The sequence below is a fragment of the Gordionus sp. m RMFG-2023 genome, chromosome 4 (genome assembly GCF_954871325.1).
Source record: "Gordionus sp. m RMFG-2023 chromosome 4, tfGorSpeb1-WG-v2, whole genome shotgun sequence".
Classification (NCBI taxonomy): Eukaryota; Metazoa; Nematomorpha; class Gordioida; order Chordodea; family Parachordodidae; genus Gordionus; species Gordionus sp. m RMFG-2023.
In genome coordinates this window covers 31982827-32006304 of record NC_088778.1, presented here as the reverse complement: position 1 = coordinate 32006304, position 23478 = coordinate 31982827, and the positions used below count along the sequence as shown (strand labels likewise).

Below are 23478 nucleotides of genomic sequence, written 5' to 3'. Positions count from 1 at the left end.
TTTATTATTAATTAAACATTTTATTTCATTAATTCTTCATTTTTAATCCTTAGTATCAATCATGTTACATATTCGTAACGACTTATTTTTTTTATTTTTTAAAGCCTTAATATAATTTTCCATTTTAGATAATGACTGTTAAAGGCGATCGTGTGATATATTAAATTAAACTTTGATATAATGTAAATTGAATATATTAAACGTAATTTATATGATAATATATATATATATATATATATATATACATATTAATTGAGAGAAAAATAGAAATTTATCATAGAAGTTTAATATCTTAATAAAAAAAAGTTACACATCTTAGTATAAAGAAATATTATAATTCAATATTCTACACAGACGAATTCTCCCCAATATCGACGACTTTAGAAGCATTATCATCCCGAATACTGACTAATAGAGTGATATAACAATTTACAGGGCAAGACCTTACCTGTTTGTTAATAAATCAATTATCACAACGATGCGTTTAATATATTATAATAAATTATCTATATATTTTTCGGAAATTTCAGCTTCTTAGATGATTTTTTTTATTAATATCAAAAATAAAATTGTCCATTAAAAAAAATTTAATTTCATAAAAGATATTGATAAGATAAAGATTAAATTTTATAGAAAAAAAAAAGGTTATGTAAAAATGTCAAAAAAGATAAAATTATTCATAAAACAAAAATTAAATAGATATTAATTATTCATCATTTTTTTTGATTATTTTATTCCAAAATTTGTGTCTCATCATATATTCAAATAAAAGGCCAGAAAGAACACTATAATACAGTCGATTTTATTTGCATTTAGATTTTTCTCTAAAAAAATATTTTAATTTGTGCGATAAATAAACAATTTGTAATATACAATCTATTTCCAATTAAAATTCGTATACATAATATATATTTAATTTTACTATTATAATTTTTAATATATTAAATAAATTTTCAATTTTTCTAATATTGAATATCCAAAATAATTTGTATAATATGACTTTAACATCAAAACCATAAGGAATTTATTTAAATAATATAAGTCATATTGTTTTTTTTTTTTTTACAATTACGAAGAAAAGATATTATATATATATGATTATTCTTTAATTGCGGGCATTAAGAAATGATTCTCAATTGCAAATTTATAATAGATTTTAAATATTTATATACATTATTATTGCCATAAACATGATATTATCTGGGTTTTGTGCTTTACTGCTTATAAAGAAAACGATTAATTAAAAAAATGAACTAATGCGAAAATGGGTATAAATAGAGTATAATTCAAACGCAATATAATCAGTATAGTTAAATTCTATCTAAGTTCAGGTCTACGGACAGCGGATGAAAAAAATAATAACAGAAATCGCGAATATTATTGGATAAGGGTGCATCTTACGTAATGACATCTGGCTTGTCCCGTCCAGTAAATTGTTTCAACTGTGACAACTCCAAGGCTGCTTGAACCAGAGGTTTGAGAGCTTCCTGCAAAAAAAAACAAAAGGTTAAACGAAAAAGGATTAAGACCGCTGTCGCGGTAATTTTTTTAATGTCCCTTATTTTCCGGGTCAACCCTTTATATCACAGCGGTTATAGCGGTTGCGTTCGAAAATCAGTTTCGATATTCATAGCGGTACAAACGGGTATAACTTTTTTAAGGTATGGGGGGAAAGGGGTTACAAATGTTTATTTTTCTATTTTTATAATAATATATTATTTGATAAAAAAACGAATAACCATTTTTCGTCATTTGATCGTCGGATTAGTTCTTTGCCCATAATTCATAAACAGGGTAAAAATTATTAAATTTCAATTTTTTTTCCTAACCGTTATCAAAGAGATATAAAAAAAACGCGCTCAAGTCAAGAAAATGATTTAAAGTTGAAAAAATAACACATTAACGATAAATGTCACTGTTGTGGATCCTACTTATCGTTATTATTTGATGTCCCTTGTGGGGTAAAAAAAAAAGGATGTGATGTTCTGTAGATGGGGGCACAGCTTAAATAAACCTAGGAAGTAGTGAACTCAATATTAACGCCAGAAAAATTTTGCCTAAATATCGAGATTTTCTTAATAGATGTCCAAACCTTTGTTCCTTCTACAAACAAAATCTTCAGGGCTTGCGTAATAATTATTCTGAATGAAATATTGAGCTAGCCGTTTTTAAAAATCGGTTCAAAACGAGCCGTTTAACAACACTACTAGGAAGGGAAAGGCGTCTTATCAGTTAGATGGGAAACGTGTCATAACTGAATGGCACCTCAACATCTTTGTCCGTTCTGAGTGGAAATGTATGGCATGGCATGTGATGTCACCTAATAAAAATTCAAAATCGTTTTTATTTATACATACTGTCATAGTGGTATAACTCTTATAGCCCACCCTCCTCCCAAAAGGGGGGTCTATATTTTATGATTTGCATGAATTATTCTTTTTTTTTAAATATGATTTTGAAGGCACATTTATTTTAAGCCAAACCAAATGGTGTGATATAAAGGATTAAGCACGATTATGATTCTATTTCTAATTTACTAACCATTAATAAATATGAAAATATCTTATTGCCGAATTAGCTTATAACAAAAATAAATTTCTTTGTATATTCTTGAATAGCAAAATAAAAATAGAAATTTCCCAACTATAATCTCCATGGAAAATCCGTTTATAATATACGATGCATTGGGAAAAAAAAAGAAGAAAACAAGCTCTTAGGGTTGGGTCAAGACTTTTTAAAAATAAACGACATATGAGAACTCCGGAAAAAAACGTTAAATAACATCACGATCGTTTAAGATCGAGGCAAAACTTCTTTTTTTAAAAAAAATATGGCCATTTGTACAGAGCTAGGATAAATTATTACTAACTTGAGCATCCACGTGATATTTTGATTTGTCGTTAACGTAGGATTCCACGTAAAGCCTAACAGTGGCACCGGTACTTCCGGTTCCACTCAGCCTCAGAATGATTCTGGACCCGTCATCGAAAATCACGCGCAAACCCTTGTTTTAGTTTTTTTTTCGCACATATGAATATATATTTCCCAAAAATATGTTTATTCAGTGTATAACCACATAGCCTCGCTTAATCTTCTTCTTAGCATTCTTTTAAAAAACTTAGAAAAGAAAAAAAATAAATAAAAGCTATAAAAGAAAGATTTATAAAAGAAATAAATAGAAGAAAAAAGAGGAAAAATAAAGAGACAAGGTTTTTTTTAAAAAAAAAAATTTTTCAATACCTGACGAGCCGTGATCGTACCATCGGTCATGTCCTTGTAAGAAAAATTATCGCTCAAAGTAACCTTTTTGGCCGCTATGGTTTTACCCACGAAACCGGGGTCGGTTATAACCTTTTCATACTGTTCCATCATTTTGTGGCAGGATTCGCTATCGCAATTTTCGTAATCGTATCTTATTTTAAAAAAAAGGATTCAAGGAAATTATTATAATGCTATATATAGTGTCGTCCATATATTTCGCACAAATTTTGGCGCCAAGAGATTTCGGGTGTTCCTCTTATTTATATTTAAAATTTTTTACTCAATATCATAAAAAGTAATTCCACAAGTTTACGGCAAAATTGTTTTCTACTCTACGCATGCTAGAATACGATTCTGGTTCAACCAGATTTTTCAAATTTTCTCCCACTCAGTTAAATGATTAAAATAAAAGAAATTCCAAATCACTATGGATTCCACATGCCAAACATATGTCACGAATAAGAATGGCAGGTTATTCTAAATTTTCTGCTTTTATTTGATGATGGGGGATAGAAATTTACATATAATTTTTTTTCCTTTTAGTCTACACTTCTATATTACCTATATCATTATTAGTTATTTCTAATTCTTACCCTACTATTAAGATATATCTTTATCAATTTAGTGGATACCAGCTTTATCCACAAGATACCGTAAGTTCTCTTAAATTAAACGGGCCCTGACAGTAGGGTAAATTACTGCCAAATAGTGAATGCAAATTCACTGCACTAGAGACGCCCTCTATAGGGTGGTGGAGTGCCCACTTAATTGTGGGATGTCTCCCCAGTGTATGACATGATAGAAATTTACATATTATTATTTTATAATGAACTATAAATAAGAAATCAATCTTTATTTTGATGAGACACTTTGAATTCAATAAATTTTCCCTTATTTTGACTGAAATATTTTAACGAAGTTTTGAATATACTTAATTTTAAGTTATCCATTTCGTACATCTCTCAAAAAAAAATTTTTTTGTCCCATATAAGTAGTGCGGTTAATTAGTCTAGTTTTTCCGACAAAGACTATATAGGGTCTTAAGGAAATCGGCTAAAAACTTTAGCGCCCAAATTAGTCGTCTCTAATTTAATTTATATTTTGATTATTAATTTATTTTAATTTTTTTTTATTGGTTTATTTTGAGCGCCTGGCTGGCGCAAAAATCTAATATTTTGTATATATATTTATTTTTTTTAAAAAAAAAATTAGGTAAGTAAGAATTAATGTTTTATGTTTTAACAAAACTTTACAATAAAATAAATGTAATAAAATTAATAATTTTATAGTCGAGGTCGACAAATTGGCTCAAAGTTTTTTTCTAGTCAAATTTTTCGATTATGAATATTAAGTTTTAGTCTAATTTTGCAAGGTGAAGTGCTTTTATACGATGGCAATTGGAAGATAGTGTACGCAAAACTCTAGCCTTAGCAGTAAAGTTATTTTTTTTGGAGAGGGGGGGGGGGATCGTAAATTGCAAATACTAAATTTATATTTAAAAAAACGTAGCCAAGAAAGATTTATTTAAGGTTTTGCATAAAAATGACACTTTTTCGAGTTATTTATGAAAATCGATATGTTAGAAAAATAGTTATTACACAAATATTTTCATAATTGAAAGATAGTGTTGTTAAACGTAGTGTTGTTAAATTACCTAACTTTGCCTCTATAGTGTTTTAGTCAAGCTTTTAAACTATAAAATTAAATTAAGCTTATAAGTGAGCCTCAACTTGAAGATTAATTAGAATGTATCTGGATAAAAATATGGCTAAGCTGTTTTATAGTTGACTAAAGATAAGATAGTTTAACACTAGTTTAACGGCTCATTTTGAGCCGATTTTTTAAAAAGGCTAACTCAGTAGTATTTTAGCCAGAAGTGATATTGCCCAAGTCTCGAGATTTCGATAATAATATGTCTACAAAGTTCCTTCTACGAGAAAAATCTTCAAGGTTGCGTAATATTTTTACTGGATGAAATTTTGAGTTAGCCCTTTTTAAAAATCGGTTCAAAAACGAGCGACCTTTAAACAACACTAATTTTGAAGATAATAAATATTATACTTCACTACAGTATATTTTGATTAAAATAATGGAAAATTTGAATCAACCAACCTCTTCATACAAATAGTGTCAAATTTTATGGATCAACCTATTCATACAAATAGTGTTAAATTTTCTGGATCAATCCTCACAAGAAAAGAGCAAATTTCGGATGCACTCACCGTAAAAATAAAGTGGAAGCTTCCGAATTACCATCATTCTTTGACGGGTTGTCTGTCTAACTTGTAATTTATTTAAACTTTTATACATAACACAGTTATATCCCCTACTTTGCTGGAAGAGTTTAAAAAAAAAAAATTGGAAGAGTGGTTAAAATTAATTAGAGGTGTAGAGAAATAAACACATATATAAATATGGTGAATTCCATGACAAATCGACATGGATTTCTAACCGACCCCCTTCAGTTTTTTCTGAAATTTTTACACTATATTTTGCATATATTATAGCTAAGGGGGGGGGGAATAAAATTTTAGCCTCCCAAACAGCGACCGAGATGCGGGCCTCTAAAGGTAAAAGAAAATGGGGCATTTTGGGCAAAAATATCGGTCATTTAAATTTCTTTTATATAACCTGTAGGCCTTTTAAAGATATATAACGTTAAATATTGTTTTTAAATGTCAAAAACCCGAAAATGGTCATAAAATCAAATCGGTATTTTTTTTTATGAATAGCAGCAGAATTAATTAATAAACGCGCAAAAATTTTCAAGTTGAACCGATCAAGGGTATAGGAAGATAATGGCATTTTAATCATTAGTCAATCGTAAAAATTGGCGTAATAAATATGTGACAAATTCACATTAATTGTTGAAATATTATTTAAAAGCTAAAATCTTTTAAATATTTTATGTATCTAAATCGGACACCTGCAGAGGGTACCGTTTGCCTTTTTTTTGAAATAAATTACATTTATTATCCCTGAACCACAATCCTCAAACTATCATCATGATCGGAATTAAGGATATCTGACAATTTAAGAGGTTGGTGTTCGGGGATAATAGCACTTATTATCCTAGAAGCTTCCTGTCTACTCTACGTTATCTTTGGCTACCTAGGGCCCACGTGGATGCGTCGACATCAGGATCCATACTACTAGCGGGGTCCCTATTAAAATAAGGAGTATTCGGTTACCCGGCCTGAATTTTTTTAAACAAATGTATAATATTTATTGAGATTTAAAATATTCGGCCCGACCCGGATATTTTTAAGAAAGGAATTATAGGCTTGGCCCAGGTATATATTTAAAAAAAAAATTAAACCATGGCACGGCCGTACTCGAGCTTAGGGTTAGACCTGCAGACCTCTGATTTAAATAAAAATATTATATAAAGGTCTGTGTGGGAAGGGGCTATTATTGTATGTAATTTATACTTCGTTCCTGAAATTGGCGTAATTTGGATAAACCATATAAATTGTTGAAAGGCCTATAAGAAATGTACTTTCCTTGGATGATTTAACCAGAATAAATCATTAAAACGATAAAATTTGCATTTATCTGACATAAAAAAGAAGATAATTTTAAATGTTAACGATTGAATGTGAAATAATTTTTTTTTCTCCTTCCTGAAATGATATGATATGATACACATATAATTCCTTAAAAATATTTTATAAAAAACTCATTCTATAAAAAACGGAGGTGAGACTGCAATTTCCTCCCAAAAAACATGAATAATTATATATTTTTTAAATGGTAATTTTTATATTTTGTTTTTTTAAAAAAAAAAAAATTCTTTGGGTTTCTGATGTTAAGGGCTCTTATTTTGCCGCCTATATATTTTTTTAAAATTTTAAAGTTTCGCATGACATTGTGTCCAAGGGAAAGAGATAACGATTGACAAAATAATATAATTTGTTAATTTCGAATATTTAATTGACAGAATTTACATTTTTTTTTGGAAATGAGGAGAACGCATGTAAAGTCCCAAATTAAGGATTTACCTAAAGACCAAGGCACAGAAGTGAAACTCTCTGGCCTCAGGCCATCATCTAATGATAAATTAGCAGGATCCAGGATGTTTGGTATTCGGACCCACATAAGAGAAGGGCTAATTACTGAATTAATCGCTGCGTGTCTTGCTAATGTGCCTTGCTATATATACAATTTACCACTATGTCTCCCTTTGGAATCAACTAATATTTTAAATTTGATGCATGTATTTGGTTGAACCATATTACATCCAATTCGGTGGCCTATGGCAACTCTTGATTGTTCATCTGATAAAAGGTTATCTAGGTTACGACTTGGTAATGTTTTCCAACCATTCATAATCACCAATACAATTAGCATTTTGTAATAGTTGAATGTATTCTAAAGGGGGGTTTGATGAGAGTATTTAAAAAAAAATTTTTTATTTAAAGGTTCAAATATATTGATGTGTTAAAACTGTGGGTAAAACAACTTCAGGTAGAGCTAAAGATATCTAAGCTGTTAAGGCAGAATTTAAAAGGTTATCTTTAGGAGTGATAAAAGGAGATATCATGGCGTTGTTCATCAAAAGCTTAGGCATATATAACCTAATTCATTCTTTAAAAACTATCTTAACTTAGACATAATCATATGGTATCTGGATGATGACACCATCTGCGGATCTTCTAAAAATATTTCAGCAAAGATAGATTATATAGAGCAGAATTCTCTAAACATAAGTCTTACTTAAAATAATGCTAAATCTGAAATATGCTTTTTAAATTCAAAAGTCCTCAACAGGGGTTTAAAATCATTAAGGAAAGTGAAATTAATTTTCTTGGTTCACCTATAAGCAGTTTTTCCAACATGGAAGATTTTAACTGGGGCTTCTCACAATTATTTTCGAAAATGGGTGGCTTAGATTTATATACATTAAATCTTATAGTACCTCTTTCTTAATTTTTGGCAACGCGTTTGATGAACAACGCCATGATATCTTCTTTTATCACTCCTAAAGATAACCTTTTTTAAATTCGGTCTTGACAGCTTGGATATCTTTAGCTCCACCTGAAGCTGTTTTACCCACAATTTTAACACACCAATCAATTTTTGAACCTTTAATTAAAAAAATTTTTAAATACTCTCATTAAACCCCCCTTGAATATATTAAACTATTACAAAAATGCTGAATGCATTAGTGATTATGAATGGCTGGAAGCATTAACAAGTCGTAACCTAAGTAAATTCACATCAGATGAATAATTAAGAGTTGCCATAGACCATCGAATTGGATGCGACATAGTTCAACCATATACATATTACATACATAAAATGTAATATATTAGTTGATTCTAAAGGGGGACATGGTCATTATTGCACATATAGTCAAGGCACACATGCAAGTATTGCAAAACAGGTCTTAGGGGAGAGGCGTGGATGTTTGATAGATTCTAATTTAAAATTTATTACTTTTAAAAGCTAATAAAAGGTTATAAATATTTTGATATATAATCTAATATTAATAAAGCTTTTTGATAAAAAAAAATAAGATTTTATTTCGTATACCCTCTAAAAAATGAAAATCAAAGGAGCGGTTATGGAGTGGCACTCCATTACTTGGAGCAGGAGCTAGCACCTTTTAAAAATGTAGTGGCGGCAGCGGAAGCTAGCTCCTTTTAAAAATGTAGTAGCGGTAGCGGAAGCTAGCTCCTTTTGGGTAAGAGCAGCTGCGAGAGCTAGCTACTTTTAAAAAAGAGCGTTAACAATTCTGATTATAATATTATTTTTTTAACTCCAACATATATAAAAATAATAAACTAACCTGGTAAGGTATTTTTTTTAGAAAAAAGGATTTAAATATAAGTAAAATATAGACTATAAAAATGTAAGAAACTGATCTTTACGAAGAAAAATGGACCGAATAGTATAAAACCGACTTTAATCAGATTCAGGCAGGACGGGTCGATCGAGTATGGTCGGTCCTGTGTTATGCGCGGGGAACTAAAGTTTCTTAGCGCCACAATTTTGCCTTATCAATTTAGCAAACGGCTATTATAATTAAAAAATACCTAGCGAAAAAGTTGCGCCCGTATTTAGTCCAATGCTTCATTTGTATCTGAGAAACGGGTAGTTTGGTTTGAGCCAGAACAGATAGCCAGGCTAAACAAGCCCATAACCCATCTTTTTCCCTATATAAATATATTAAAATTTAAAGGTTTATTTTGATTTTAAATGCTATTTTCGATATTTATTCGTTGGAAATTGATAATCGATATCATTAAATCGAGTATTAGATATGCACCTTGAGTTCTTATTCCGTTCTTTCTTTCCTTCCTTTATTTCCCTACCAATTCCTTTGCATATTTATTCCATCATCATCCGTTTAACGTCAATCAAAGTGGGGGAAAAAAATGCATATTTGTTTTGTTACCTAGTTGATACGCCCCCCCCCACACTACTTACCTTAACATTTCTTATTAAACTTACGCTTATCCGTTAAATCTATGAACCACCTCCTTTGCGTTTTTTTTATAAAGAGTGGATGGGCAAATGTTATAACTTTAGTACCTTACACATTCATTATGAGTTTAGAAAATTCATTTAACTGGAATAAGGAAAGAAACACAAAATAAAATTACCTAATAATATCGCAACCCGTTCCAAAACTTTCCTCGCCGCACAATGAAAGAGTGCCCTTGTCCATGAGATTACCGAAAAATTTCCATCCGGTGGGTACCTCGAAAAACGGGACGTTCAAAGCTTTGGCTACCCTACATAAAATATATTAAGAGCCTGTATTCTACTAACCTGTCTTTTGGCCGGATACCGACATGGGCTTTATAGGACCGTCGATAAAAGTTTTAATTTATTTTGGATGTTTAGAGGAAATAATAATTTGCCAGGGTTTAACATTTGCTCAAAATTCAAAAAATCTTCAAAGATCCTTGCTCTTTTGAAGATCAAAAAAATGTGAAGATTTTTTTACTCAAAATTTTGGAGGGAAAATTTCTTCAAATTGCTCATTTGAAGATTTTTGTTAAAACCTTGTAATTGTCTCGCATTTTTATTTTTGAAAAAAAAAAAATTAAGTTAGATAATGAGGAAATTGTTTTTAAAAAAATGAAAAAAATAAATAAATAAAAGAATGAAAATAAAATGAAGAAATAAAAAGAATTAAAAAAGAAATAAAGAAAAGAATTTTAATGTTTTTTCAAAAAAATACGAATGAAATATGGCGAATGAGTAAAAAAAAAACCTGTCGAGAGCCATAGAGGTTGGCATAGATCTGGCCAATCCTTTGATTGGATGTCCACCTTTCGCGGAGTTGAAGTAAGGCATTGACGCGGAAAGGTTATCGGCCAAAATGGCGACGCTGTCCGAGGGGGTCACGAACAGCCCGTCCTCACCCAAGATCATATTACGATCCTACATGAGCGAGGAAGTTGGGAAGAGGAGGGATTTTAATTTTTTTCAAAAAATAAATTATATTCCTATTTCCTAATTTTATTTTTCCGTAATTTATTTAATTTATCTTTCACGTGACTCCCTTTTCTTTCCAATAATTGTATGGAAATATAAGACGTACCCCGTCACCATCGAAGGCAGCACCAAAATCGTAATGCGGGTGATTGGGTATAGAATGGGTCTTCATGATGTTTACCATATCACTGGCGTACGTCAAGTTAGGGTCTGGGTGGTGTCCGCCAAAATCTTCCTTGGGCTCGCAGTTGATGGCCAGTTCTTTCGGCACGCCAAAAATATCCACCATAATACCCCGGACATATGGGCCCACCACTTTTATTTTACCATTAACGATAATAATCCATGATACATTAGGAAAATATTATTATTTTTTAAATGTAACCTCCATGCATGGCGTTGAACAATGGAGTGAAAGGCTTCTCCTTTGATCCAATGAATGATTTGATGAGTTCGAAGTCGAATATTTTTTCGCACATCTCGATGTAATCCCTGACAGAATCTACATTTTATTGGCGACAATAATATAGAAAGGTAAGCAGTGATTATATTATACGAATGGGGGTGGGGGGGTGAGGGGGTAGGATTAATTTGCCGCCATATATTTTAAAGGAGGGGTGGCAAAGCCCACTAACAAGAGGGGAGAAAAGAGGGGTCGGATTGATGGCGTCAATAAAATCGCTCAAGGTGTACCTCAATATACATATCTGAATGATCATGGGAGATGTGGGGGGGGGGGGGGGTTAGTAGCATTGACTTGGGGAAAGTCAATAGATCTTTGACGGTCGGGAGTGGGGGGGGGGGGGGGGTAAGATGGCTATTACGGGTGTACGGAATAAACATATATAAGGGAATGGAAGCATGGTTGCCTTTAAATGATTTTTTTTTCTCTTTAGGTAGACGGTAATGCAGTAGTAAAAAAAAAAATTTCTACTTAAAAATTGAGTACAGAAAAGGGAGAAAAAAAAAGAAGAAATTAAAGAAATACAAAATTTAAAAAAAATAAATAATGGAAGAACCTATGACTTCGACTGTAAACCCGTGACCATCCACTTGAAATCTCTGGACGCCCAATTTACTCAGGTCCACTTTCAAGGATGGAACAGTGATGTATTCCCTGATATGTTCCGAGAAGAGGTGAATCTCATTAGTTATTTGTTCCGGCGCTGGTCCTAAATATTATAAATTATTTTATTTTTTTTAAAAAAAATGAGTATTACAATATCATCAGAATTTCTAATGTCGTTAAAAATCATCTCTTTGACCAACTCTCTAAATAAGTTTTCGTTCAAGATTTTTAGCATAATCGAGCATAGATTTGAAGATTGAGAATATTTCGATTTCCGGATAAATGGACAGGCTAAGCCGTTTGGGAGTATTTAAAAATTAGGTTCAGTGTTGTTAAACTATCTAACTAGGGCCAGCTCTAAAATGGCTTAGCCAAGTTTTTAGTCTAAAAAAAATTGTCTCCATCATTAAGTTGAGGCCAATGACATGTATAATACCTAGACTGACGATTCATTGTTAAAAGTGTACATCAATGCAAATCAGTTGGAGACGCCATCTTGGTTACACTAATCACTATTAAAATTTTAAAACGAGAGCCTAATTTATTCCGATATCTGAATACAAACTTTATTAAAGAATTAACCGGATCATCGAGATAATAAGGAAGCAAGTTATCAATTTAATAGTAGTTTTTAACACGAGAATAATTACTATATGTGTTACCAAAATGGCGGGTCCAGCTGATTTGCTTTTAACGACGCTTAAAAATGCATTTTAATGAATGAATCGTCAGTCTAGGTATTATATATGTCATTGGTTGAGGCTAAACTTGGACGTTTAAGTCAGTTTTTTAGGGCGATTCTCTTGAACACCCCAAAATGGAGTTGGTCAAAGTTAGGTGATTTAATATCACACTAGTTAGGTTTAAGGCGATTTTAGCGATACTGCGAGGTTAGATTAATTTATTTTTTTTAAATAAACGTAATTTAAAAAAAAATGATCTACCCGCCATAACTAAAGAATTATTCTAATATAAATACAAGAGACCTGCAGAGCAACCTTTTTAAATATACCCGGCTATGACCTAAAAAATTCTTTTCAAATACCTGGGCCGGGCCAGACCGGGCCTGAAGAATGTTATTAAGAAATACCCAAGCCGTGTCTGGTCCAGACCCGTGCCTTAGGTACCTCTGCAGGTCTTTGATAAATATGATAAATCGTATAGTTAGTATTAAACGTATCATCAATTATTATACCATAATTAATATACTAAGAAAATATATTTTTTAAAAAAAGTTTGGTTATATGTTTTTGACAGGGACAAAATAGGAAAAGGACCCCCCCCCCCCACATTTTGAAAAACAAAGGTGCAGGTCATTTCTGCGTATATACTACGCAATAGTGTTCAAAATTATATAGCAAAGGGTGTTATTTTAAAATCATTGATTTTTGATAAAAATCGAATTTTTTCGATATATAAACCGGACTTTTTTTTAACATTTAAATCAGATTTTTATAAAACAAAATAATAATTTGGATGTTATATGACCAATGCTTTGAAAATGGGGATTTATGAATATTTTTTTTAATATAAATAATGTCTTATTTATGTGATATTTCTATTCATATTAGTGAGGAATAACGTTCATTTTTTTAAAAAAATTTAAATATATATAAAATAGTAACTTTTATATATTTTACCCAATACCAATAAAACTATATTTACAATTTCAAAAAATTTAGCAAAAATCATCTTTTTTGGAGGGAATTCAGTAAAAATTACTTTAAGTAGTTCTAATTCTGAGCAAGTAAGGGAGAAAAAAAATATACGTTGCAGAACTAACCTACTTGTATAGTAATTAAGCGTTACATATTGGCTTAAGCTTCAGCATCAAAATATTTTCCAAAGTTTGGCAAACTTCATACTTAAGCCTGGTGTTATTAAACGGCTCGTTTTGAGCCGATTTTTAAAAATGGCTAACTCAATATTTTAGCCAGAAAAATATGGCCTAAGCCTCATGATTTCGATAATATAAGTCTGGACCTTTGTTCCTTCTATGAGCATGGGTATAATAATTTTCTAGATCAAGTAATGAGCTAACCGTTCTTAAAAATCGGCTCGAAACGAGCCGTTTAACAACACTACTTAAGCCTGCGTCTTAATATTATTCAGAGACCTGCAGGCCCGGCCCGGGTACACGGGCAGTGCCGTATTTCATCGCAATCATTAGCTATAAACATTAAAAATAAATTATAATATATTTTAAAAAAAATCCGGGCCGGGCTTTAAATATAAAACCGGGGTCGGGCTGAAAAATTTTTTTTAAAAAAAAATATCCGAGCCGGGCCGTGTAAATGATACCCCTACAGGTCTCTGATATCATTAGATTAAGATTCCTATCAAAATTTTTTGAACTAATAATTAGTATTTTTTAAGTAAAACAGAAAAAATTTTACAAAAAAAAAATAATATCTATAAAGAATGGTAAAATCATTTGAATTAGGGAAATCCCTTGTTTCAACTTAAACTTGTTAACTCTGTTATTAGTTAGTGAGTGGCAAAACTGATTGGTCGAATTTTTTATAAATATTAAGTATACTTCACGGACAAAAGATATTGGCGCAACCCGAATATCAATTTCGCCAATAAGGATCAAGGTTCAAATAAATGAACTCAATGATTAACATATCAATAAAAGCCCTGAGTTTCATTGTGCAAGATAGAAAAATTTTTTAAAATATATATTTCAATTAATATGATCATATAAATAATTTTCAATAAAAAAAATGGTCACCAATAAAAGCATCGCGATATTAAATTCGCTCTAATATCTTAGCGATAATAGTTTTCGCTATATTGTCTTCGCGATAATGACTTCTCCATAAAATTTTCGCGATAAATTTTTTTAGCTGTAATGTATTTAATATAAAGGTTTCGCGATATTGTCTTGGCGGAACAGTATTCGCTGAGGATTCGGGATAAAAGTTTAGCTGAATCGACGTGGAACCGTAAAAAACGGTGCATAGCGGCTCGTAAATTTTTTAGTTTCCTAGAGCATATATAATTTTCCCGCTTTCCGCGCCAAATTAATAATAATTAATATAGATAACAAGTAATAAAAATAATTTTGTTTTTGAAATTCAAATAAAAATATTGAATATTTTGAAAATAAATTTTAAAATAGAATTTTGGTTCATATATATTTTTTTGTATTTCGTGGAATGTACTAGAAAAATATTTTAGCCCCCAAAAATAAAATTTTTTTTGATGGGTTGAATGTTAAAAATATCAGAGATCGGTAGAGGTACTTTATTTTCTTAAAAATATTTTCGACCCGGTCCGAATAAAATATTTGGTTTTAAAATATAAGGTCCGGCCCGGGTATTTAAAACCGGGCTTGCAAGGTCTCTGCAAAATATGGATATAGGTTAGAGATAATTGTCGATAAATTCTATTCAGCATTCAAATTTTGGCAAAATATTTTTATTTTTTTTTAAAAAAAAATTGGTTTCAGAGTCATCAGAGTAACACTTAGAGACGACCTCGTTCTCCCACCAACTCTCAGAAGATACATAATCAATATCGAGTTGTGATTGAATTGACACTTAATCATACTTTAAAAAAATGTATATTTTTTTTAGTGCCAAAATTTTTTTTATTAATCAGTTAATTATTTTTAAAAGTAAAATAGTGATTAAAATAAAAAAAAATTTTCTTCTCCAAAATATGAATTTATAAAAATAATTAAAAAGATAAACTTAAATAAATTAGTTGATAAAAGGAGGCCATAAGGCTTATAGCTCCGCAAGCCAACATCAATAAGTTGTAATATTTTGGAATTAATCTTATCATATTATTAGATAATTTGATGTTTATTTTTTTTTAAAAAAAATCAATTTTTAGAGCACAGATTTTTTGCTAAGGGGAATGGAATAGGGGGGGGGGGACTATTAAATTGGTTTTTTTTACTCTACAAATTCTATAGGAGATCTTTAAGGTTGCAGACCTTTGGCTTATGTTACATTTTTTATTAAAATAGATTTTTTATTTTTGAATTGTTAATTTATTATATAAAAATTATTAGCTTTTTCCGGTGAGTGGAAGAGGACGGGGGGGGGGGGAAGGGATTTTAATTTTGACTAAAATAAAATTTGCTAAACAAATTTCCACCCCCTAGATAAGAACCACTAAAAAAATCTTATTTTTGAGCTATGGAGGCCCGCAGTGGCGCGTACGCCGCCTCTGGAAATATCTCAAGTAAATTGTATAATAAATTTTATATGGATACTTTGCCCCATCTCCTAAAGTTTACACGTATTTATTTAAATGTTAGGCGGCGCTCGTCATAGGAGTATACATCTTTAAGAAATAAAATTTGCTAAACAAATTTCCACCCCCTAGATAAGAACCACTAAAAAAATCTTATTTTTGAGCTATGGAGGCCCGCAGTGGCGCGTACGCCGCCTCTGGAAATATCTCAAGTAAATTGTATAATAAATTTTATATGGATACTTTGCCCCATCTCCTAAAGTTTACACGTATTTATTTAAATGTTAGGCGGCGCTCGTCATAGGAGTATACATCTTTAAGTAAGGCGTAGATAATTGATAAGAAATGATGAACTAAAAGACAAAATTTAGTTAAATGATAAAATAAAAATAATACTTTTATCCTTTATTATATACAAATAAATTCGATATTTTCGAGTAGCGTCTGTGACCTATTCGGTTCAGCGCGGATATCAGATTCCGATACTACTGAGTTCGAGTCCAGCAAAGACTGTTTTTTTTCTAAAACCAACTAGGTGGTTCCGTCCTTGGGAGGATAATATTTGTAGTAGATCGAACCAGACCACGTGATTTATTTACTATGCCTTTTCTAAAGCCAACTAGGTGGTTCCGTCATGGGTGGGTGGGGAAGGGGTGATAGCCGACCACGTGATTTCGTTAAAAAATAAATAGATCTTATCGCATTTTAATATTTTTTGTTCTTCGTTTAGCAAGTTGCAATATGCCGACCAACATCATACATCATTATCACGACGAGGGTTCTCGATTTGAGCCTATTTTTAGAAACGGCTACCTTAGCATTTTAACCAGAAAAATATTTCCAAAGTCTTGAGATTTAGCTAACAGATGTAAGCCTTTGTGCCATCTGTGAGCAAAATCTTCAGGCTTACATTATTTTTTTTTGAACGAAATATTGAGTCAGCTGTTTTTAAAAATCGGCTCAAATCGAACCGTTTAATAACACTTATCACTATTTAACAGAGTTGTTAAAAGATACTTTTTAAATGGATCAGGATACAGATACATTGTCTAAAATAATATCTAGATACAGATACCACATTTTTATATCTAGATACTGGGTCTAGATACTTCTAGTATCTAGATACTTGTAGTATCTAGACAACTCTGCTATTTAACTGTAATCGATGTATTAAAATGGTTATTTTTGAATGTTAATAATCTTTTCTTATTTAAATATTATTAATTTGAAAAAATTTTATCAAAAATATTTTCTATGCGTATTTGGCTTTTACAATCTCAGGGGGCTCAAAATTTTTTAAAAGTATTTTGAAAATTACCTCTTTTTTAAAAGCTTACTTAGCTTTTTTTTAGTGGTATAAAAAAATTCAAATTTTTTGGGGAGCTCAAGTCCCTAGTGAACCTATTGGCATTTGCATAGTTGTTTTATATTGATCACTCCAAAATAAGCTCTTGACCCACTCCCCCTCCCAATTGAAAATTTTTAGCTATTGGGTAGTGTTGTTAATCGGTTCAATTTTCATGAAAATACCTAAGAGATTTTCCTCGTAGAAGGAAAGATTTTGTACATATATTAATGAAATCTCAAAGCTTCCGTGATATTTTTGGCTAAAATATTGGGTTAGCAAACAAGGACTGGATGTCTAGTAGATCCCACAGATGTTTTTGGACTTGGTCAGATATAGGCTTTGATCTTAAGTTTATCTTGCCCCTGTTTTGAGCTCATCATTATGATAATATAATTTTAATTCTACGTCAAACCAATTCTACTCCCCCCTCCCTCTTCTAAAAATATGTATATAAGAATAATTTTATTAAAAACAAAACCTCCATTTGATGTATTAAATTTAATCCCAAAATCTTTGTGAGGGCCACCAGGATTGTGGCTAGCAGTAAGTATTATACCACCATCTGTATGATATTTTCTTATGACACATGAAACTGCTGGTGTTGATAATATTCCATTTTGGCCAATAATTAGCTTTTCAATCTAATTATTAAAATACATATTTTTTTAAGAATTAATTTTCAGAATAGTTGAGGTCTAAGTTAAACCAAAGAGAAATATGAAATCTCTATTGACTATTTCAATAAATTGTTTTCTTTTATATTTAAGCATACTTGATTTGCTGCAGACATCTGAATAATTTTTTGTAGGGCTTCTTTGTTGTAATATCTACCATCTCCACCTACCACTAATGTTTTGCCTGTAATATCATCTCCAAAAACGCCACTTAATATACTCTGTATAAAATTTTCAGTGTAATGCTCTTCCATAAATATATCAACAGGCTTTCTCAGACCACTTGTGCCTGGCTTTTGACCAGTAAATGGTTTTGTCTTGATAATCTGGGATTTCATGTTCAAAGGCACGATTAGGTTATTTTGTTATAAATCGAATCATATGTTTTTAAACAATCCTCGAATAAAATAAAAAAAGAATTTTAGTTGCTACACAATGACATATTAACTCAATCGATGACATTAATATGTCATTATTGTTACTACGTTTACTGCATTTCATATTTATTTACTCATATTGTAAATAATTTATCATTAATTTATATTTATATTATTCAGTTTTTATAATATTTAAAAATCGGTTACTATGAATTATTTCAAACTTTTTTTTAAATATCGATTAACAACTTTATTTATCTATAAATTAATATAAGTATTATACATGCTAAAACTTAAACAAAGCAAATTCGAAGGCAACAAGGTCTTGTATTTAAATTTATAAAATATATATTTGAAAAATTATAAATAAAAACAAATGATAATTATCTTTGAGAAAATTAATAGTTATGTTGATTTCTCAGCGAATATATTATTAATTGGCAGAAAATTAAATTTTATTATCTGAATTCTGAAATTCTGAGTGAAGTTACAACACCGCAAGGAGGCGGTTTAACCCACCCCCGTGCGTGGCAATATTGCCCACTACCCACAAAAAAATCAATAATATAAAAAATAATTTAACATAACTACCTGTTGGATATTATAGTATCTCATCACACTTTATGAAGACAATTTCATAAAATGATTCACTCATACACCCATGGACATAACAGTGCAATAACCAAAATTATGTGGCAGTAATTTGGCCTGCTGTGAGGGCAGATATTATTGAATAACGTCGTTATGGAATAAGATTCGTCGAGTAAACGAAATAGAAGTAATTTAACGAATAACAAATTTGATTAAGAATAATTGAATCAGAATAAATTTATCAAATATTGAATAGAAATAAAATAAATAATTGGTCGCGTTTTATTTTTATTTATTTTTAATATTATATATATTGCGTTTTAGATAATAGCGTTTTACGTTTCTTAATTTTGCGTTTTATAAATAGATTTCATAATATAATTTATTTTTTAATTCCGCGTTTTTTATAATATATCATTTTATATTTATTTTTAATTACGCTTTTTTTTAAAATCAATATTATATTATGTATTTTTTTTAATAAAAGATGATATGTAAGTCTGTACATCCATCTCTTGGAAGTATCGCAGCCAAATTCTAAATTTAAATACAGGTGGTATAGAAAGCGTATGCATGAGTGGTGGGGTTAGATACAGTTTGCATCAAATATTTCTGAGGGAGATAGGGGGTAAGCATTTAATGAAGTAGACTAGGGGTAGGTTAAATTTATTGGGGGGTTATCTAATAAATTTTCAGATGAAATATGGCAAAATGTATTGCTGTAAAATTCTTTTATCAAATAATATTATAATACAGTGGTATTGCTAAACATCGATAAATTTATATATTGCAGACAATCATAGATATTATTTTCCAAATAAAACAATTTCTGGATCACTTTCTCCTATAATTTTTATTTAAATTTTTAATGGTTAGAGATTCTATCTAAAAATCATTCATACCAAATAATGCATTCATTGTGTTGGAATTGAATTAATATCCACATTTATTATTTGATAGGATATCACATTTTATTTTTAATCATAATTTAAATTTTATTATATGATAAATTACATTTTTATTTTTCAATCCTAAATTACATTTTTTTATCCCTTTATATATCCTTTTTTTTAAACAATAATAAAAAAATAACTAATACAAATTTGATGTATAAAAAAAAATGTTAATATCTAATTTTCAGCTATTAAATTTAAATACAAATTGATATAATATAAAATAAATCAATTGCCAAAATAAATAATAAAATAACATCGATCAACATATTCAACACATTGTAAAGATGGAAGTTTTTAATTGAATTCATTTTCTAAAAAATGATATTTTACGTTCATAATATTTTGATAGTTGTCATTAATAATTAAATTTATTCTTTTTGAAATTTATGAAAGGAGTATCATTATAATTAAAAGGTGTGATCATTTTTATCTTTATATATAACCGCCGAAGGCGCTAAATTTTTTTTTAGGTGGGTTATAGGTTTTTAAGGTGGTTTGAATTTAGTGAATATCTTATAATGTAGACACTGGGTATAGATAGGGTTTGGAGAACGGTTCTCCTTCAATATATTTTCTGTCCGGTTGATTCTGATTCGCGTACTATCATCCCACTCCTATTTATATTGACGATCTTGCGCCACGCCGCCATTATGATAGAACCACATGGTCTCGAATAATACAAAGGCATATCCAGGATTTTCATATAGGTAGGAAGGGGTGGGGGCGAGATCTTACCTTTTACCAATATTATTATTAGAATGTTATAGATCCATTTTTAAAGGCATTTGACATGTTAGAATGTTTTAATCACATTTTTAAAGGCATATGCCTATATTGCATAATTTAAAAACAACTTTGGTTTTGCACTTCTTTATATGCGGTGTGTTATACCAAATGCCATCCACTATCAGACCGTCTATCTATAGATTCCTCTTAATAATTTTATAATAAAATGAATATAGACAAAACTGGATAATTGCGAAGCGTAGAACTGAAAATATTAATATTTTATCATTTATTCGAAATTAATTATTCAATATATAAACCATTTTTTTTAGCCCCGCCCGGGTATATTTAGAAAAATTAAAATAAGGCCCGGCCTATGTAAAGGTTATATTTTAAAGGTATATGGGATAAAAATATTTTTAGGCTTCTAGAGTCGGGTGGCTTCGGTTTGGATATCTAAATTGTTATTTTTTAATGCACACACTGTTTAATACTACTGGAAATACTTCAGTCACCAGATGTTTTTATCGTGGGATGGATGCGGTAATTTATAATCAAATTAGATATTAAAATCAAGGGAAATTAATTTATAATTATAAATATTTGTTGATTCATTTCAATCAAATTAGATTATCCACAAGGTAGCGTGAACTGCGAAATGATCCCCAATTCATTTCCTGAGGTAATTATCACAATATAATCCAATCACATTCATTGAGTTTTTTTTCTTGGTAAATACAAGATAATTTCCAATCCCTTTACTTGGGTGCTCATAATGTCAATATATTATATCAGCCACTTAGTCAAATAAAAAAAACCAAAATAACCAGTTAAAAAAAATATATTATTGTTTATTAATATTTTTTTAAATAATTAAATCTCTTGCGACAACTAAGAACAACAGTCATTCACTAATAATATTAGTCTATATTTTTTTTTAACGAGGAAGATGAAAAGTATATAGATTTTCAATTTCTTTAGAGTAGTATCATTGAAATGGAAATCTAACAAAATGATACTATTGTAAAAACCTATGCTTGGCCAAACAAAAAGTACCAATCCTATTAATCGCTACATAACTTGAAACTAGATAGATAGGATTAGGATGAATAAATTGTGACTCATAGCCTAAATATAAATAAGTTTTGAATTTCGAGCCATCATTGGGCGTAACGATCTTTTTCAAAAAAAAAATCGCCATACGTGATTGGCAATCAATATATTTTTCTTAAACTCGACACTAAATTCTTGTTCATTAAATTAAAATCATACAATTTTCTATTTGAAACCTATCTGATATTTCTTTGAACTAAATCATATAATTATCTATATGGTGAGTGCCTTATCTGACATTCTTTAATTTTATATGAAAGTAGTACATCATCAATCTACTGCAAACAACAAGTTGAGCCATTCCTATTAGTAGTGTTGTTAAAAGGCTCGCTTTGAACCCAAATTTTAAAAACGGCTAACTCATTATTTTAGCCTGAAAAATATTGCCTCAAGCCTCGCGATTTCGCTAATAGATATTCAAATCGTTGTGAGCATCTTTGAGCAAAATCTTTAGCCTTGCATAATATTATTCTGGATAAAATATTGAGTTAGTCGGTTTTAAAAATCGGCTCAAATCGTAACGTTTAACAACACTACCATTTAGCAAGAAATAGAAACGAGATGGAACTCTATAAATATGTATATCTAAAGTTTATTAAATATCGTACGCTGAAATATAGGTCTAACTGTTAAGAAGAGAAAAAGGATCTAAATAGATTGGCAGCGTTAGATATATTCATTATAGGGTGACTTAAAAAAAAACAAATGGAAACTTAAAACTTTAAAGATCAAGGGATAGCATTATAAGGCTGAATATGATGGAGAATTATTAAGACAGTTATCAATCACTATTCACTCGTCAAAATACCTAATATTTAAAAAAAAGACTCCTGGAGTCAAAACGATAACTGAAGATGAAAATAAACTGATTTTTTTTCCCCGCGTATTTTTATTTCCGCTTAAAATCTTCCGGAAATTATTATCTATCAATTATTTTAATGCAAATTTTTTAATAAATATTTTGTTATTTTTCACAATCCAGATTGATAATTTTTTTTAAAAAAAAAATAAGATTAATTAATTTTATAAATATATATAAATCTTTTAGTATTTTTCAAAATTTCGTCAAAATGATTTTTAAGAATGTTTTTTTTGCTGCTTTTTTATATAATATTTAGCTCAAATAAATTATAAGAGAAATCTATTACACTGAAAAGTTATATTACTACGGTAATTAAAAGCAAGTTTAAATGAAGTTTTAATCCGGAAAATAAAGTGATGTCTTTTAAGTTTCTAGTAGTGTTATTAAACGGCTCATTCTGAGTCCGATTTATAAAAACGGTAAACTCATTATATTCTAGAAAAATATTATGCAGCAAGCCTTAAGATTTTGCTCATCATAGGTGACACAAAGGTTTGATTGAACATCTATTAACGAAATATCAAGGCTCAGGACAATATTTTTCAGGCTAAAATATTGAGTCAGCCATTTTCAGAGAAGAGAAGAGAAGAGAAGAGAGAGAAGAGAAGAAGAAGAGAGAGAGAAGAAGAAGAAGAGAAGAGAAGAGAAGAGAAGAGAAGAGAAGAGAAAGGTAGAAAGAAAATCGAGCTCAAATCGAGCCATCTAACAACACTAGTTTCTAGGTACAACGATACTAGAGGGAATTTTCTTTTTAATCCCATGCTTTAAGGTGTGTGGTATTTTGTAAATAATTACATTTATTATTTTTTTATAAAAAAAAAAATATAAATACAAATAGATCAC

At 30.0% G+C, this 23478-nt stretch overlaps 1 protein-coding gene across 2 annotated transcripts; it reads right to left on the bottom strand.

The window, feature by feature from the left end:
• Nucleotides 1-1129: 1129 nt before the first annotated feature.
• On the bottom strand, nt 1130-18417 carry LOC135928958 (phosphoglucomutase-1-like). 2 transcript variants are annotated; one of them, XM_065465415.1, is made up of 11 exons: nt 18109-18417; nt 17815-17977; nt 11730-11882; nt 11096-11212; nt 10817-11025; nt 10487-10656; nt 9870-10001; nt 9300-9419; nt 3241-3412; nt 2870-3004; nt 1130-1487 (listed from the first exon to the last, which is right to left on the bottom strand). In XM_065465415.1, the coding sequence occupies exons 1-11, from the start codon at nt 18346-18348 to the stop codon at nt 1398-1400; spliced, it is 1701 nt and encodes a 566-aa protein (XP_065321487.1). In that variant the 5' UTR covers nt 18349-18417; the 3' UTR covers nt 1130-1397. The 2 variants fall into 2 exon arrangements, with proteins under 2 accessions (XP_065321487.1, XP_065321488.1); XM_065465416.1 differs by lacking the exons at nt 17815-17977; nt 18109-18417 and adding an exon at nt 16008-16044 and having other exon boundaries at nt 1132-1487.
• Between the last annotated feature and the right edge of the window lie 5061 nt (nt 18418-23478).

What these genes read in the sequence shown, in the direction of transcription:
- LOC135928958 (XM_065465415.1), bottom strand. Translation starts at nt 18,348, where the DNA reads ATGAAATCCCAGATTATCAAGACAAAACCATTTACTGGTCAAAAGCCA. An exon ending in ACCTCTATGGCTCTCGACAG is followed by an intron (nt 10,002 to 10,486) that starts GTTTTTTTTTTA and finishes TATTTTATGTAG; the next exon opens with GGTAGCCAAAGCTTTGAACG. An exon ending in ACGGGTTGCGATATTATTAG is followed by an intron (nt 9,420 to 9,869) that starts GTAATTTTATTT and finishes ATATTTATATAG; the next exon opens with GGAAAAAGATGGGTTATGGG.